Genomic DNA, 16,164 nt, shown 5'->3' on the forward strand with positions numbered 1-16,164 from the left:
GACAATTACCCACCAGGACAATTACCCACCAGGACAATTACCCACCCGGACAAATTACCCCCACCCCCGGACGATTACCCTAGCCCCCCCCCCCCACACACACACCGTACAGTAATGATGATTCATCTAACGGACCAAATTCATGATTTCATAATTTCAACTTTAACATTCGCTGATACTGCCGATATACGTGCTTGCCACGTGCCTGGCAGTCGCCGCGTCGCGTTATTCTTGTAGTGTGGTTGGTAATTGTCCTGGTGGGTAATCATCCTGGTGGGTAATTGTCCAGGGGGTAGTTGTCCTAGAATCGAGTTGTTTGTATGAAATGAAAGCCAGGTGTGGCATTGGATCGTTATTGCATACTGCGTGTAGTTATATGGCTTTGCCAGTAGTAGGACCATGCTGTATTGTTGTGACAGATATTATTGACTTCTACTTGTGTAGCTTCATGCTGCTGAAGTATGCGGAGTCATTAATCCCATGCACAAATCTACCTTGTTGAAACTTCCTTCGTATTCTTATGTGTCAATGATGTGTTCTTTTCAGCAGGTAACTTCGGTGGTGGCTACAGCAACCAGGGAGGTTACGGTGGAGGCATGGGCGGAAACATGGGCGGCGGAAACTTTGGTGGTGGCGGCGGCGGCGGCGGAGGAAACTTTGGTGCCAATGGTGGTGGTGCTGGCTGGAACCAAAATCAAGGTATGTGTGAATGGTCATTCTTATTTACCGGAAGTGACATACGGATTTAGCCATTTTTCTTTAAGCCCAAAAAAGAATTCTGACAGTCCAAGCTCATTGATGCTCTATTGTTGTAGGAGCCGGTGGTAACTGGGGCAACAACTCTGGAGGAGGGCTCAGCAATGACTATGGATCTGGCGGATACGGTGGTGGAGCGATGAAAGGCGGGAGTTACTCCCAGCGTGGATCTGGTCCGTACAATTCTGGATGTAAGTACAACTGTATTATCGTGTGAGTGCTTTACATGTGCGTAATAATACCGTTGACACACCGAACTTTCAATGCGCATTGATGCGCTTCAACGCGGTTATGTACACACCAGATACGGTTGTTTTTCAATCCACATACGTATGTAAATTGAGCAGTTTGCTTATGGTTCGATTCGGTTCGGTTCGGTTCGGTTCGGTTCGGTTCTGTTTGGCGGTGTGTCAACGATAATTTCACAACACGGTTCTGTTCGGTTTGGGATTGGATGATGAAATCACGTGGTGTTCTCGTGAAGATCCTGTGATTGGATGATGAAATCACGTGGTGTTCTCGTGAAGATCACCTGTTGAATGCGTTGTTGGATTTGCGTTCGATTGCGTTCGGATTTGCGTTTGGTTGTTTCGGTGTGTTAGCGGTATATCACATATGAAATCGAATTATGTCGTTCGGTTACAATGCGCATTGATGCGCATTGGTCAATACCGAATTCGGTGTGTCAAGGGTATAAGTCAACACGAAGTTGATGGGTTTATGAGCCATAAAAGTTATCAGTATTTTATTGAAAGATATCGCTCTTGTTTTATGATATAGCATAATGCTGAACTATGTACTCGTTCCACTAACAGATGGAGGAGGCGGCAACAGCGGAGGAGGCGGCAGCAGCAGCGGAGGAGGAAATTACGGTGGTGGTGGTGGAGGAGGCTACAGCCGACGCTAGAGAGTGGTCTGCTTTTTGCACCAGCTTCTAAGGGTATGTATGGATTGCGATAGAGTAGGATTACATTTACACACATATTACATTATTACATACTATATATTTATTACATTTGCATTATATTTACACCTTGTATTTGTATTTCCATTTCGAGGAAGATTTGTTCTACATCTGTGTCAATGCAGCTAGTATAATACCACAAGTGTGATGTTAGGTCAAAGGTCAATGGGCAGATTTTTAAGATACACATTGCACTTATAGCTGAGGACAGTTAACGTATCCAATAGAAATTATATTTATTTCAGTCGTCAACTGCTGCTTACATGTCTGTTAATAATAGGATTGAAAAGTTTGCTTTCTACTGCCATATAAAAAATATGTCAGGTGACCTTTTGAGCCCTTAAGAAAGTTCCTTCTGGACTTTTATCTCTCTCAAGATATCATAGAAATGTTGCAGCTGCTATCAGCTGTGTGAATGCGTATTTTGGATGTTGAGCCTAAAGGGCTGGTGGTACAGTAAAATATTCTGCATCAGAAGTTGATTGATCGAGACTTAAAGCACCTTAAATAACATTTGTACGACATGTACAATGAAATGTTTTCTTACGCAAGCGGGAAGCTCCATATGTAACATTAGTATGTGCTAGTAGGTTAAGCGAACCGATACCAAACCTTATTGCGTTTCAGTTCGCACTATTTATAGATTCTTTTGTATGCACTGTTCATCATTTTAACGGACGTTTCTATCCATGTTGGATATTACTAAGTTGAACAACAATGGTAAAGTGGCATCTTTCGAATATAACGTACATATTTATAATTTATTCGCACGGTGGCAATGTTGTCTCCCACAAAATCCACTGATTACTGCACTGGGGATAAGCAACAAGAGTAATTTTAGCTGAAACAGCAGCAGCAGCAACAGTAGTAGAATTGAGGTAGTAACCGTCTCCACATAGTTATCTGCAGCAACAGCATATACTCTCTTAGTCATAATAAGCAACACAGAAATACTGAGTCGACAAATAAAGATGGGCTAGTGCAGTGAAGTTTCTTTCGGTACAGAGGCCTGTGTGGGTGAGGAAGAAGAAGCAATTTACTTTGTCCTGTAATGTAAATTTCTGAAGTTGTACACGAGTGTGTGTCAAGTAGACAGTTATGTATGTGGGAAGGTGGGGGATATTGTGAGGTCAGGTGCATTTCACGTACTCAGCGGGTTTATTATGCAGTTCATAATATGATTTGTTTGTTGTTTAGGCTTTCAGGGAGCATGTTTTATAACATCATCAATGAGGAGATATCATAAGCAGCATAGAATCAGAGATATACTGAAAGAGTCGCAGCTACAGTACACAAGCAAGATCTAGGTAGTCTCCAGGTTTACCCTAGAAATGAGGTCAGGGTAAAGTCGCAGGGTTGAACAAAGACTAGTGAGAGTACCAGCACAGCCGACTAGCCAGTCTCCAGTTAAACACGAACAGTTGGGCGACATAGAGTCACAGGGTTGAAGGAAGACTAGTGAGAGCACCAGCACAGCCGACTAGCCAGTCTTCAGTTAAACACGAACAGTTGAGCGACATAGAGTCGCAGGGTTGAAGGAAGACTAGTGAAAGCACCAGCACAGCCGACTAGCCAGGCTCCAGTTACACATCGACAGTGAAGCAACCAGAACAGTGACTTGCACTCCAGCTTATGATTTTGTAGCAGCTTGTTTCTGTACACTCTATATGCTAATTTGTTCTACTATTATTATTTTAAGCTGACGAACGTTGTACATATAGCATGACAATGGTAACCAACTAGTAGTAGACGGGCTGGCATTTTATGAATGACATACTGGTAATGTGGAGTATGCCGTTTATGTTTTATCAGAGCAGAAAATAGTTTTACGATTGGTTTTGCTCCACGGAAAGCTCTTAGAGGGTGGGTAGTTGTCTTCGTTATCTTCTCTTAATATTCAGTGTAAGACTTTGTATCATGTAGCAATTTGCAGTTCATCCAAAGATGTCTCTTTTTGTCTTGTGTAAAGTGAATTTGTCGCTAATCTACGTGCTACGAACCACCATCTGTCACTAGGCTAAGTGTTTAATTATCAGATATCAAGGTGGCAGTACTGCAGACAGTGTATATTTTTTAGATTTGTGTTTAGTCTATGTGTGAAATAAAGATGAGGGTACACATTCCACGATCTTTCAGTGTTAGGTAGTGTCTGCTTGCGAGTAGTTGAGAGTAAAAGTAGCTTGGGAAGACTCCATTGAGAGAGCGCAAGAGAAATGTGTGAAATTAGGGTCAGGATTCCCTTCAAGATGCTTTCTAGTAAAGGAAATAGAGGGTGGAGGCTGAAATAAGTGTGTTTAACAGAGAACTATAGATCATATTATGTGGCCCTGGGTGATCCTGGTCTGTCACAAGCAGTGGGTGTCACTCATGAGAAGCGTCTGTGTATGTGGTGGTGGTGGGGTCTCGATTTGTTCTTAGGGGGGGGGCTGCCATCTGAGGAACGTCATTTCACTTTGGAGCATCAATGTTGCATTTATGCTCACACGTCCACAAACATTATTTTTCAACATACACAAATCAAATGCCAGTGATCGGCGATTGTGAGAAGAATGGATGGAGTATAGTGCGAGTGCATGTCGAAGTGGTGAAGGTAGTGTGGTCTGTGCGTGGAAGTGCTATATAACGATAGCAAAATGCAGAAGTTGTTACTATGGCAATCGGTCGACAGACAGACGGGCCGGGAAGCGCAGACAGCTAGCGAGTGCAGACGACCATTCAGAGAGAGAGAGAGAGAGGCCCCAGCTACTGCAGGGCAGTGAGGCACTAGGCAAGGCGAGAAAATTAGGTATCCACAGTGTGTGTAGATAGTCCACGCCAGGTAACGTATGAAGTTCGCGTTCTTACTGTTGTGTCGTGCTTTAGGAATTTAGGTTGTGTGTAGAGGGAAATTTTCAGGTAGCATTATAAACGTGATTCCTTGTTTGGGGGGGGGGGCAGGGGTAAACACTTGCAGGGAACGTTCAATTTAGGTTTCATGATAGGAAGTGTCACGATTGGCCTTGGTGATCCGTTCAAAATAGTAGCGAAACACTGCTTGGCATCTCGCTATACCCAGCACACGTAATTTTTGTCTAGCAGCTTTTCAAATTAAAAACTATTACAAATTGCATGGGAGCTACAACAGCAGTAGTGATTGTTGTTTGCTTTTACTTCGTGCGACTACATGTGTCTATTCGGCAGAGCAGCCGAGGCGCATGCAAGCTAGCAGATTACTGTGCTTTGTGTAAGACAACATTACAGCTTTGTTTCTTTTACAGGAGTCAGCTAACACATGCCAACACAACGGATGTCAGCGCGTGAACACGAGGGCTAGGGCCACACACGTCGGTACGAATTTTCTTCCAATGCCTCTCATTAGTCGCATGCAAGTTCTTCTAAGTCGAAAATTCCAACGTAAACGTGGTGGAAAATTGCGGCGCGCGTCTGTCGTCTAAAACATTTTTTGCCCGCTCGTGGTAAACTCCCAGTGTCTCCATTTCAGCGCAAGTGCTCATCCACTCCATTCTGTGGTGGACAGCAGCTGTAGGCACTCCATGGTTGGATGAACGCAAGGTTGCATAGAGCAGGGACGCCCCCCTCAAGAGGAGAAGTGGCAGAGTGGGAGCCACAGTTGATTGGCATTGATGGTCGCTTATCAAGCACAACGTAGACCGATACATCCGCAATACGGTTCTAATTGAATGTCGTGAGATATGGGATTTGTGAATTAACAACCATGTAGCATTCATAGACATACATTGCAGTATTGCTGCCTTTCAAAATGTATATATTTTAGTGTTCCGTATTGCTTCTTGCAAGTTCCATTGCTAAATTGTGTAAATAATCATGATTCTATTGCATATTTAAATAAATCATTGAAGGATTTATGACGAATAAAGCTTTTTTATACCTATTTACTAGTATTTGTTTCATGTAACAACATGTACCACCAATGCTACAAATTAAAACGGTCGCTGCATAAGTTCTTACATTTTTTCAAGAAAACAACTAACATATACAACTGGCCAAACGCCTACTGACTGCGTGTACGGGAACTTTGAACGTTTCAATAATAAAATGAAGGTAAACAAACAACGTATTTAAGTATAATTTACTACCGAACTCCAAAGAACGATTATTTCGCCTAGTATTATTGTTGATTTTCGGTCAATACCGTTCAAATTCTCCTCGGAAACGCCACAAACAACAAAATTATAGAGTTAAGACTGTAGGAAATACATATCGTGTTTATTTAACATATGAAGCACTGGAAGCACTATATGAATATGAACTATTTAAAAAAAAAGCCTAATTAAATTTAATTAGGGTTAGGGAGTAGGGCGTAGGTGGTTTCTGGGATAGAACCTGCTGTGAGGAGTGATATAATAACCTCGACCAGGTAATAAATATATTTATTTAAAATATGACTCTTTGGCGCCATCTCGTGTGGAAAATAATTATAAAGTGTTCATATGTCATTTCTACTCGCAGTCCTAGATTATCTCACTTTTCATTGTTTTCATTTTATTTTTTAAATTCTAATGTGGTAATGCCATTTAGAGCTATCTAAGTAACTGAATGAAACACTTTTCCCTTGAGTGAGATAATCTAGGACTGCGAGGCGTTCCGTATGCCAATTTATCTAATTTTAACATGTATTTTACGATATATTAAAGAATGATGCAAAAACCCTAAAAAGTGCCCTAACCCTAACCCTAACCCTGACCCTAATTAAATTTAAAATATATGTTAAAATTAGAAGTGCCTAGTAAACATATCCTATCGCATTTTTCAGCCGACTGCATGATTTGCCATATCGCCATGACGTCATAGAAAAATGGCTGCCCCCTTCTACGAAGCACGTTTTCTAATGTCTCTGTGAATGTTCGACTTTCAGTATTTGTGCGTATAATTTGCTAAAATATTTATTCAAAATGAGACCATTAACTGACGAAGAGACGAAGACATTCTTCGAAAAACTAGCAAAGTAGTAAGTTTGTAGGTTTAGTGTTTTATTCCCACAGCTTGCTTGATTTTTACGGTGAGGAGCGTGAGGACAGGTACCTACTGAGGTAGTGATTTGTGTTTATTTGTAATCATTTTATTTTTTAAACGGCTCAAGTACCTGCGAATGTGGCAGGTTTGGTTTTACACTTAAAAATGGTGACACTTTACTTTAGTTCCGAACAGAACATTTTACCACTACCAGTAATAATTTTTTTACACAAATCTTGTTTCATCTGCATTCAATAGTACTACTACTAGTACGTACTCAATGTAGATACAATAATGTAACCCAAACCCAGGATAGGGTTACAACGCGTCGCTATGGTTTTCTGTGGAGGAAATTCAGGGAACCCCTGAGTGAATCACTCAGTGCGTTTTCAGAGACTAGAACTTCCAAACTGGGTTTATTCTCAACACGAACCTTTCTCTGCTATCTTGGAACTTACTATGTATCACAATACTCTGTATTAAACTAATATAACCTGTTACAAAAATTCGAAGTGACGAGTGGCGAATAAACTGAGCGCCATTTCTGTTGACCTGTGACGTACTTCGGTTTGAAGAGCGGATTTACCGACCAATCGGAGGGCGCTGCGTTTGCCGATTGCTATGCGCATTGGGAATGCGTACGTCACAGGTCAACAGAAATGGCGCTCGAAATATCCGCCGCTCGTCACTTCGAATTTTTGTAACAGGTTATATTAGTTTAATACAGAGTATTTTGATACATAGTAAGTTCCAAGATAGCGGAGAAGGTTCGTGTTGAGAATAAACCCAGTTTGGAAGTTCTAGTCTCTGAAAACGCACCAGCAAACCGCCCTGAGTGATTCACTCAGGGGTTCCCTGAATTTCCTCCACAGAAAACCATAGCGACGCGTTGTAACCCTATCCTGGGTTTGGGTTACATTATTGTATCTATACTCAATGGTGTGATGTGCACACAGAAAAATACACTTAAATGTTTTATCATCCCACACCTTGCATCAGAAAATGACATCGGGTTATGGCTTCAGGTTTGTGAAGAAAGTATAAATTATGTACTTTTTATTAATTTCTCAGCATCGGAGAAAACATAAAGTTGCTCATTGATAGGCCGGACGGTACTTACTGCTTTCGTTTGCACAATGACCGGGTCTATTATGTTAGGTAAGTGAACAGTAAAAGTGTCTAAAACCATTTATATTTATTGTAGGATATATTCTCGAATGACGCATATCGCTTGGGATATTTTTGAGGGAATTCTTACCTGCAATTTGTTTCTCACTATCATGCACATTCTATCACATGTTCTCCAACCTAGTTCTGCCCCCCCCCCTAATTTCTCACTTTACTGTTATATTACGTTTCCCTCCTGCAACCACATCACACAAGCAATTACACACAAAGTTTTGTTGTCACACCACCTACTCCCAATATTTAGATGAGACTAGCATCTATTGAGAGTGACAGTGTATATAATTGAAGAATAAACTCGATCATCAGAAACGTAAAAATACTGCTTCATGTAAGCTATTCGTTCTGTGTAAGTAGTTTCACTGTATAACTGCTGTATTCACAACTCTCAAGCATTCTCTATCGATAGAGGTGCATCCTATAAAGCTGCCTGGTCTCTAACAACACAGTTGTAACTATAATGAGTAGTCGTATGCGTGCAGCTTGTGTCTCTAGGGTGAGTTTATACATGACATTGTTTCTATGTCAGTGAGGCGCTGATGAAAAGAGCAGCTAACATCTCACACGATAACCTCGTCAGCTTTGGAACCTGCTTCGGAAAGTTCACCAAGACGAAAAAATTCCGGTTGCACGTCACAGCTCTTGATTACCTCGCTCCGTACGCCAAGGTGAGGAATGCGTGCAGGAATCTTCCGCTAGATTTTTGTGTATAATGTATGTGTGCTTGCTCATTCAAATACGTTGTTCGCAGGGAAGCGTCGGACTGAAATGAAGGAACTGGTCATAACTACAGTGCGAATAGGATGTGTAGCACCTAAGAAAACGAAGGGTCCGAGGGGGAGGGTCAATCCCCACCCATTGTGCCCATCCCTACGTGGATCTGCCACCTAAGATGTCATGTGTGTTATTGTTATTCCTCGCAGTACAAGATATGGTTGAAGCCAAGTGCAGAGCAACAGTTTCTCTACGGCCATCACGTGATGAAGTCTGGTCTGGGCCGCATCACAGAGAGCACGCCGCAGTACCAGGGACTCGTCGTATATTCGATGGGCGACCTGCCACTGGTGAGGGCGCCACTGTTGCTCGTCAGTAACATCGTCAACGCAGTGATTTCAGTTTCGCCTCTAGTGCATACTCACTGATCGCACAATGAATACATTAAGAAACATCAGGTCTAAAGGCCTAAATGTGTTTCTGTAACATATTAAATACAGCCCAGATCTGTGTATAAAGGCACAGAACACAACTCTGCACTTATAAATTCAATTGGTTTAATAGCACAGTTGCTCTCTTGGGTTGCCAACGACTGCAATTAATAATAGAACGCGCATATATCTAAATATGTAATGGCAGTATATGGAGAGTTCTATGGTAGGCTCTGATTAGTGTTCCAATATAATAGCTGCTACTGCCCAGCTGTGCCTCCTACTCACACCCAGAGTATTGGCGAAAAAACAGTTATATATGCACCTGAAGATTCGATAAAGATGAAAGCACTTACAGTGTAAAACTAAATGTCGATTTATTCTTTTTTTATCTATAACAACTGAATATCGTGATATCGTGCATATGAAGAACTTATCTACTATACATCAATATATATATTATAATCAGGAGCTTATAAATGGAATTATGGAATAAATGGCTTTAAATTCCATTTATAAGCTTCTGTAATAATGTATATGTAATATAAGGGCATGATTAAACCTTGCCACTGCAGATCTCATAATGCCATGAGAGATTGAAGGGGACAATGAGTGACCAGCAGCAACATAACAATGTGTTGTGTATTTCATGCAGGGTTTCGGCGTGCTGGCGAAGTCGACGCAGGACTGTCGCCGTGCCGACCCGATGACGATCGTCGCGTTCCATCAGGCGGACGTCGGTGAGTACGTGCGCAGTGAAGACACGTTGACGTAGTCACGCTGACGTAGTCACGCTGACGTAGTCACGCTGACGTAGTCACGCTGACGTAGTCACGCTGACGTAGTCACGCTGACGTAGTCACGCTGACGTAGTCAACGCCAACACACCGCCCCCCCCATCACACGCAAGCAACGACGACAGCCTCCACGTGTGCGTAACCAACGACGACAGCATCTATGTCTTCGTAACCAACGACGACAGCCTCCACGTGTGTGTAACCAACGATGACAGCATCTATGTCTTCGTAACCAACGACGACAGCCTCCACGTGTTTGTAACCAACAACGACAGCATCTGTCTTCGTAACCAACGACGACAGCCTCCACGTGTTCCTAACCAATAACTACAGCATCTTCTATGTGTGCATAACCAACGACGACAGCATCTGTGCCTGTAACTAAGGACGACGATCTCAACATGTTCGATACCAATGGCGACAGCCTCTGTGTGTGCCCGTAACCAATGACAACGCCATCTACTTGCATGTAACTATTGATGATGCAGCTCCACCCTGATGTTCTAATAATTTTCAATTCGTGTGACGTCTGTCATGAAATCAAGCTGTAACATCTGTATAGCTAGATGGCATTGGAGACTGGTAAAGTCATTGGAGGACAGTGTGTGATGAGATCTGTGACATCACGGCAAACCCTGATGATAAGTGGTGGCATCGAATAGGTCATGACGACAGTGTGTGACGTACTGCTAATGCTGTACCCTGTCCCCATTGTATCACAATCCACATTGCCGACGACAACCATGGCATTGTAATTGCCTTCTAGGGTATACAGCGAACCATCCATCAGGGTGTACTAGTTTAATTTAAAAATGTGTTTCTTTTTGCTTTAAGTTAGAGATTAAGAGGATATCCCATTGTGAGATCATTTGATGGCTTTAAGTACATTCCATACAGACGGTTTACCGGAAAACGGCAAAGACTGCAATGGTAAACTGGTTTGCTGTTTTTCGTGTGGCATGGCAAAAATATAATCAGCAGATTGTAAAAGTGTTCGTTATATGGAGTAAGAAATTGGTAAAGTTTGGAAATTAAAATTGTGACTCGAAAGACATCACAGTCTACTAACAGGAAACACAACAGTTTATAAATAAATGATTTATAAATCCATAAAAATTCGTCTATTTATTTTTTATGTACATGACTTGTTGTTAATGCATTTATGATAATTACATTACTTCCCTATGTTACCATTATATAAACATTGGTGCAAAACAAGTTTTGTATACAAATATATTTTTCGCTCATTAACTAGCTATATAGATGATACACATCTAGCTTCTTTTATCATTTCTCTAAGAATAATATTACACAACATATGGCAGAGGTGTTAACAAATGTCGGTGAAACACGGTTTAATAGTGCTTGTTTGTCACTTGAATCATCACTCGCATCTGTCTGTAATCGCTATGTTTGGCTACGTATAATATGCACACATCTAAAACCTGATTGAATGCTTAACAGTAACTCGGAGGACATAAAGATGTGCGTGTGTCTGCGTCGGTTATTGCACGCACCTTCAGCCCGCGCCGCCGCGAGGGGGACAGTGGACATGTAGCAGGGATCGGTCGCGGACATGTGCGTCGTTCAGCGTCAGTTTCTCGTCCTGTAGGATGACCGTCGGTACGTCTGACGTCGACATTCTCGCGTTGGCTGCGAGCGACACGTTAGCGATCGTCGCCGTACGGCGCAGGACGGCAGCCAGCGTCGTGCTCGTCCGATACTTCGCCACCACTCGCTGCCCGCACGGCAGCTTCACCGCTACGGTGATGTACTCCGCGTTACTCGTTGCCACGTCTGCGGCGGAGACGCTTTTGTTTTCATTCTTCTTGCCGCGCAGTGCCTGCTGATTGCAGCGAGTTTTCACAGCTACATTTCTCTTCCCATTTGTTTTCTCTGTAGTCTTTTTCTCTCGTTTATCGCTTATTTTCGCTACCCCGCGTGAGGACTTGGCTGGTTTCGACGTGTTCGTTTGCTGTGCAGGACGCGTATTTGACTTTGCCGCTACCTTACTGTTGTTGTCACTGCTTACTACGGTACGCTGTTCCCGCTGCACACCAGTGTCACTTAGATCCGTCGCACCATTGCTATCATGCGGGGCGTCTGCTGAATGCATCTGTGACGCACTCTTAACATCAGTGTCAGCGTTGATGTTCCTGCTCATGGAAGAACTGTCTACCTTATCACAAGACCGACGATCAGATCTCTCTGCCGCAGCAATGCAGATATGACGTTCCGCCGTAGCGGCTTCGTCTGTATGCTTTCTACTCCTCGTATTCATTAGCAGATTGATGAGAGGACCCTCCCTGGGGCCCTCGACGATGTCAGGTAACACGTGGTAGTGCTGCTGAAGCGCAGGTGTGTCCGCACGCTGACTGCTCATCCTCGGAAGCTTCACCGTCGCCACGGGTCGCCGGGGGCAGCAGTCGCCGCTAGTTCTCGCGTGAAGTTCACGCTCGATCACCGACGCGTCGAGCGGGATTTCGCTGCAATGGCGGTTAACATTTCGCGACGGACGCATCTTTGATTTCGCCGCTGGTTGACGTTCGAGCTCGCGTGAAGTGTTGTGGAGTCCCTTACTCGCTGAGCTGTTAGTGAACAACATTCCCCCGGACGTACTCACAGATTCTGCGTCATTCTAAAATCAGATATTGTAATATTATCAGGAGTGTATAATATAGATTAACATACATTAATAATAAATAATAATTAATATAGATTAGGAGTATATAATCTATATTATACACTCCTGATTTTATTTTAGTATTGGAAGGCGTTGTTGGTGTAGAGTAGTGGATTCGTTTAATTTCCATTTAATACATGTCTCTGTATTAATTATACATGATGTCATCAAGTTACACTTTTAAAAACTGTGTAAAATGGCTATAGTCACCTTAGTGTTTTAATATGTGTAAATCCACCTATCCCACAACACACAGTACATGAAAGTGATAACAGTTAGTCTTGCTCTTGATTAAATTTAGCATGTTTCTGGTTCTTTCTACCTGCAGCATAGATTCTGCTCATGGTTGATTAGTTACTACCATCAGCACTGTGTTTTACCTACAACGAAACAGTTCTAACCTTAGTTGTCTGATGTCGCGTCCCCTTGGGATGTGTGGTGCCTGAAGGTGCCCGGCAACCCCTCGATTCCATGCGGGATGTGATTCCTGCATCTTCCTCACTGTCGCATCTTCTTCGGCTAGGATTGACGTTACCATGTGGACGCTTGCCACCAGATGGCGGTTGCGACCGGCCTTGTCGTCTTGGTCTACCGTTGTCTCTCCCTCTTCCACTCATATTGCAGAGGATCTCCTGTGTCAGCGTGCCTTAAATTAAACATAACACTATGTAAGCTAGTAAATTACGATACAATATTTATTTGTAGGCATGTGTAGTACATAGATATATATATAAGGAGTATTACATAATGTCTTCTAAATGCTAGACACCACATAGTCCATATTATTACTGCCTCTCAGTATTTGAATTACACAGTTTTTCTTCTTGCAGACTGAAGACCAGTACAGTATACAGGGCATGAAATTAGCCAAAATGTGAACAGGCCCACCCAAAATTTTAACAGTCCCTTAGACAAATTGAACAGGCCCTTACAAATTTGAACAGGCCCTTACAAGTTTGAACAGGCCCTTAATTGTGTTCAATTTATTCCATTATTAATAAAACTAGGTATTAGCTTTGTTTATTAGGCATACCCATAGTATTTCAGTATTTCATTGCTATCACTGGAGTTCTACTTGTTTGACAGAAATTGCTGGAACATGATTTACTTCTTAGTAGTCACGAAGTAAAAACTAGTCAGGAAATAGCTAAATACTGTTGATATAAAGGAAAGATAGGCAAAATTGTTTGTGGACCTAAAAATTCCTTAGCCACCACAAACAGTTTGAGGACCCAAAAATTTCTTAGACACCACAAACAGTTTGTGGACCAAATAATTTCTTAGCCACCACAAACAGTTTGCCCGGGGGCCATCCAAGTCATTGTGCCCGAAAATTTATTGGCCGTAACTTGTCTTCTTGTTTACTTGTAACTGATATACATGTGGTTGCACGGTTTGTTTGTGGTGGCTTAACATCTCTAATCTAGACAGAATTATTTATGGACCTATGTAAAATTTCTCAACTGTTTGGCTAACATTCCTTAAAATTATATAATCAATAATGTACTATAATGTATTGTACTGTGTAGGTATTGTTTTCCATTATTATTTATTATTTTTAAAGCATTATCCCTAATCTCTAAAATGCCTCCTTCAAAAGCGCCATCTACCATCTTTTTTATGAAAGAATTTTGGCAGCACTATGCCATTGTTTCAGTCATTAAAGTATATAGTGCATTGCACTACTTGCCCTGGTGTAATTTTTCGTGCAGGGGGATTGCAAATCCACGTTCTAGACTAACTAGTACATACATAATTAGATACATAACTAGATAGATAGATTGGGGAACCAATTTTCGATTATCCCTAATTCAAGCTCGATGATATGTTGTTATTTAGACATCTAAATTCTTCCCTTCCGTCTGTGGGAAACCCGATAAGGCGACACATGAATTGTAATATAGGCCATTTAAGTTATTCTTGATTACCATGTAAATATTCGATTACTGTACATACTGCTTACTGTACTCTGATACTGATTACTCTTGCATGTAATTATTAATTGTCAAATCTAACGTATGTAAAGGTGTTAAATATATGCTTACAATTCATTATTTTCCTATCTTATGTGACTGCTTCATACATATTCTTGATAAGTATATTTCTTTATATGCTATATTTCTTTTCTCACCTATATATGTTCAGTTTAAAAAACCGTTCTGTTTGTTTTGTTATTTATTTTGATTAGTTTTTCATACATTTAATCATGTCATTGACATAAATTGTAATATATGTTGCCTAAGTTATTCTTTATTAGCATGTAAATATTCGATTACTGTATTGTACTGATTACTAAATATATTTCATTTATATGTGTCCAACATATTTTGTATATAACTTCATGTCTGCTGCTTGTTCTATTTCCAATTATGTTCAATTTTGCTTTTGTTTTATTGTTATCATACAAACACTTTGTTCATATATTTCTCATCATACATCGTATTCTTATGACAGACGCCTAAAGTTATACTTAATTAATTTAAAAATTAAGGGTTGGCTGACTAGATGACCGTATGGTCTTTTCGCCATCCCTTCACTGCACGTTATGTATATTTTGTTAAAAAAGCCTTGTATCTGCTGATATTGAAAGTGATAAAATAATCTCTTATCTTATAAAGTTTAATATGGGATTACTCTTTCCTTCCCTTGCCTTGGCCTTGGTAATTGAATTGGCGATTGCAAAATTGAAGCTTTTTCTCTTTTTCTAGGCTACTAAGATCCGATGTATTAAACTGTCTTTTTGTCAAGTTTGTCTCTCTCTCCGTCTTTGATATAGTCCCTTGGACTTTGAAGAGTAATCTTTATGATGTTATGAGGTTATGGTAACTCAACAGTTTGAATATATACGTCGTCAAGTTCGATAGACATGTTGTTTACATCAACCGGCCGCTTACGTTTCAAACATTTTTACAAAAATATGTACACAAAATTTTACTACAAATTTATTGAGCAAAAAATTTATTTCGCCGAAAGTTAATTAAACATAAATTTATAATAAAAATAACATAATGTAACAATGCGAAAATTAATCGTAACCGAGTTTCAACATATTTATTGAGCGACCATGATTTCCTGTTGTGGCGATAGTGACGGAAGTAGGGGTACAAAGTTTGGTTCGAAACTAAACACTCCTTGCTTGTAGGAAACACTGTCTGCACAAGCTCAAGCTCAAGCTGTAGCTCAAGGACACAATCACATCTTCGCAGCGCACGAGGGAGTGTGTGTGTGATTGTGCTTGAGACGGAGTAAACCTTCACATTGATAATGAAATTCGTTTACGCTGGCATCTTGTCCAACCGTGGCTTAATAATAATATTATTATTAATAAACGGACCTGGAAGTGAGTACCAATCTACCATTAACTATTACTATTAGTATTACTAGTAATGTAGTATTATTGTAATCTCGAATTCGCAATGTTAATTTAATATCAATCTCAATAGCTCATTAGCTGATCGTTTGATCAACCTAGCCTAGAGTCTAGAATAGAGAGTCCCCATGACTGGACTTTGGAGAATATTCGTTGAAGTTATGACTATATGTGCTGTACTGTAGTAAAGTTGGGCTAGTAGTGGGAATATCTAGATGAGATGGGATACTAGAGAAGCGTTGCCGAAAGGAGGTGTTAATCCGAAGTGCTGCTCGCAGTTCCGCGGCAAG

At 41.1% G+C, this 16,164-nt stretch overlaps 3 protein-coding genes across 8 annotated transcripts in view; all 3 read left to right on the forward strand.

Moving 5' to 3' along the window:
- The window catches only part of LOC106811785 (heterogeneous nuclear ribonucleoprotein A2 homolog 1-like), a 9,403-nt gene extending 3,819 nt beyond the window's left edge, over positions 1–5,584 (forward strand). For 2 of the 4 annotated variants that reach the window (XM_014815502.1, XM_014815503.1), the window contains exons 8-11: positions 547–699; positions 816–947; positions 1,572–1,696; positions 2,918–3,850. In XM_014815502.1, the coding sequence (XP_014670988.1) occupies positions 547–699; positions 816–947; positions 1,572–1,663 (377 nt within the window). In that variant the 3' untranslated portion in view covers positions 1,664–1,696; positions 2,918–3,850. Of the gene's footprint in view, positions 1–546; positions 700–815; positions 948–1,571; positions 1,697–2,917; positions 3,851–4,977; positions 5,048–5,201 lie in introns of those variants that run through there. The other 2 variants (XR_001394201.1, XM_014815501.1) reach the window with 2 other exon arrangements.
- Positions 5,585–6,530: 946 nt separating this feature from the next.
- Positions 6,531–10,937, forward strand: LOC106811788 (60S ribosome subunit biogenesis protein NIP7 homolog). Of its 3 annotated transcripts, none has more exons than XM_014815508.1 (6): positions 6,531–6,689; positions 7,766–7,852; positions 8,409–8,547; positions 8,803–8,943; positions 9,680–9,816; positions 9,901–10,937. In XM_014815508.1, the coding sequence occupies exons 1-5, from the start codon at positions 6,634–6,636 to the stop codon at positions 9,797–9,799; spliced, it is 543 nt and encodes a 180-aa protein (XP_014670994.1). In that variant the 5' UTR covers positions 6,531–6,633; the 3' UTR covers positions 9,800–9,816; positions 9,901–10,937. The 3 variants fall into 3 exon arrangements, with proteins under 3 accessions (XP_014670994.1, XP_014670995.1, XP_014670993.1); XM_014815509.1 differs by having other exon boundaries at positions 9,680–9,791; positions 9,876–10,937; XM_014815507.1 differs by having other exon boundaries at positions 9,680–10,937.
- Positions 10,938–15,581: 4,644 nt separating this feature from the next.
- The window catches only part of LOC106811781 (phosphatidylinositol 4,5-bisphosphate 3-kinase catalytic subunit beta isoform-like), a 31,828-nt gene continuing 31,245 nt past the window's right edge, over positions 15,582–16,164 (forward strand). Inside the window, exon 1 of the mRNA XM_014815498.1 lies at positions 15,582–15,844. The gene's annotated coding sequence lies outside the window, so the exon portion shown is untranslated. The remainder of the gene's footprint in view (positions 15,845–16,164) is intronic.

Source organism: Priapulus caudatus, unplaced genomic scaffold, assembly GCF_000485595.1.
Source record: "Priapulus caudatus unplaced genomic scaffold, Priapulus_caudatus-5.0.1 Scaffold574, whole genome shotgun sequence".
Classification (NCBI taxonomy): domain Eukaryota; kingdom Metazoa; phylum Priapulida; class Priapulimorpha; order Priapulimorphida; family Priapulidae; genus Priapulus; species Priapulus caudatus.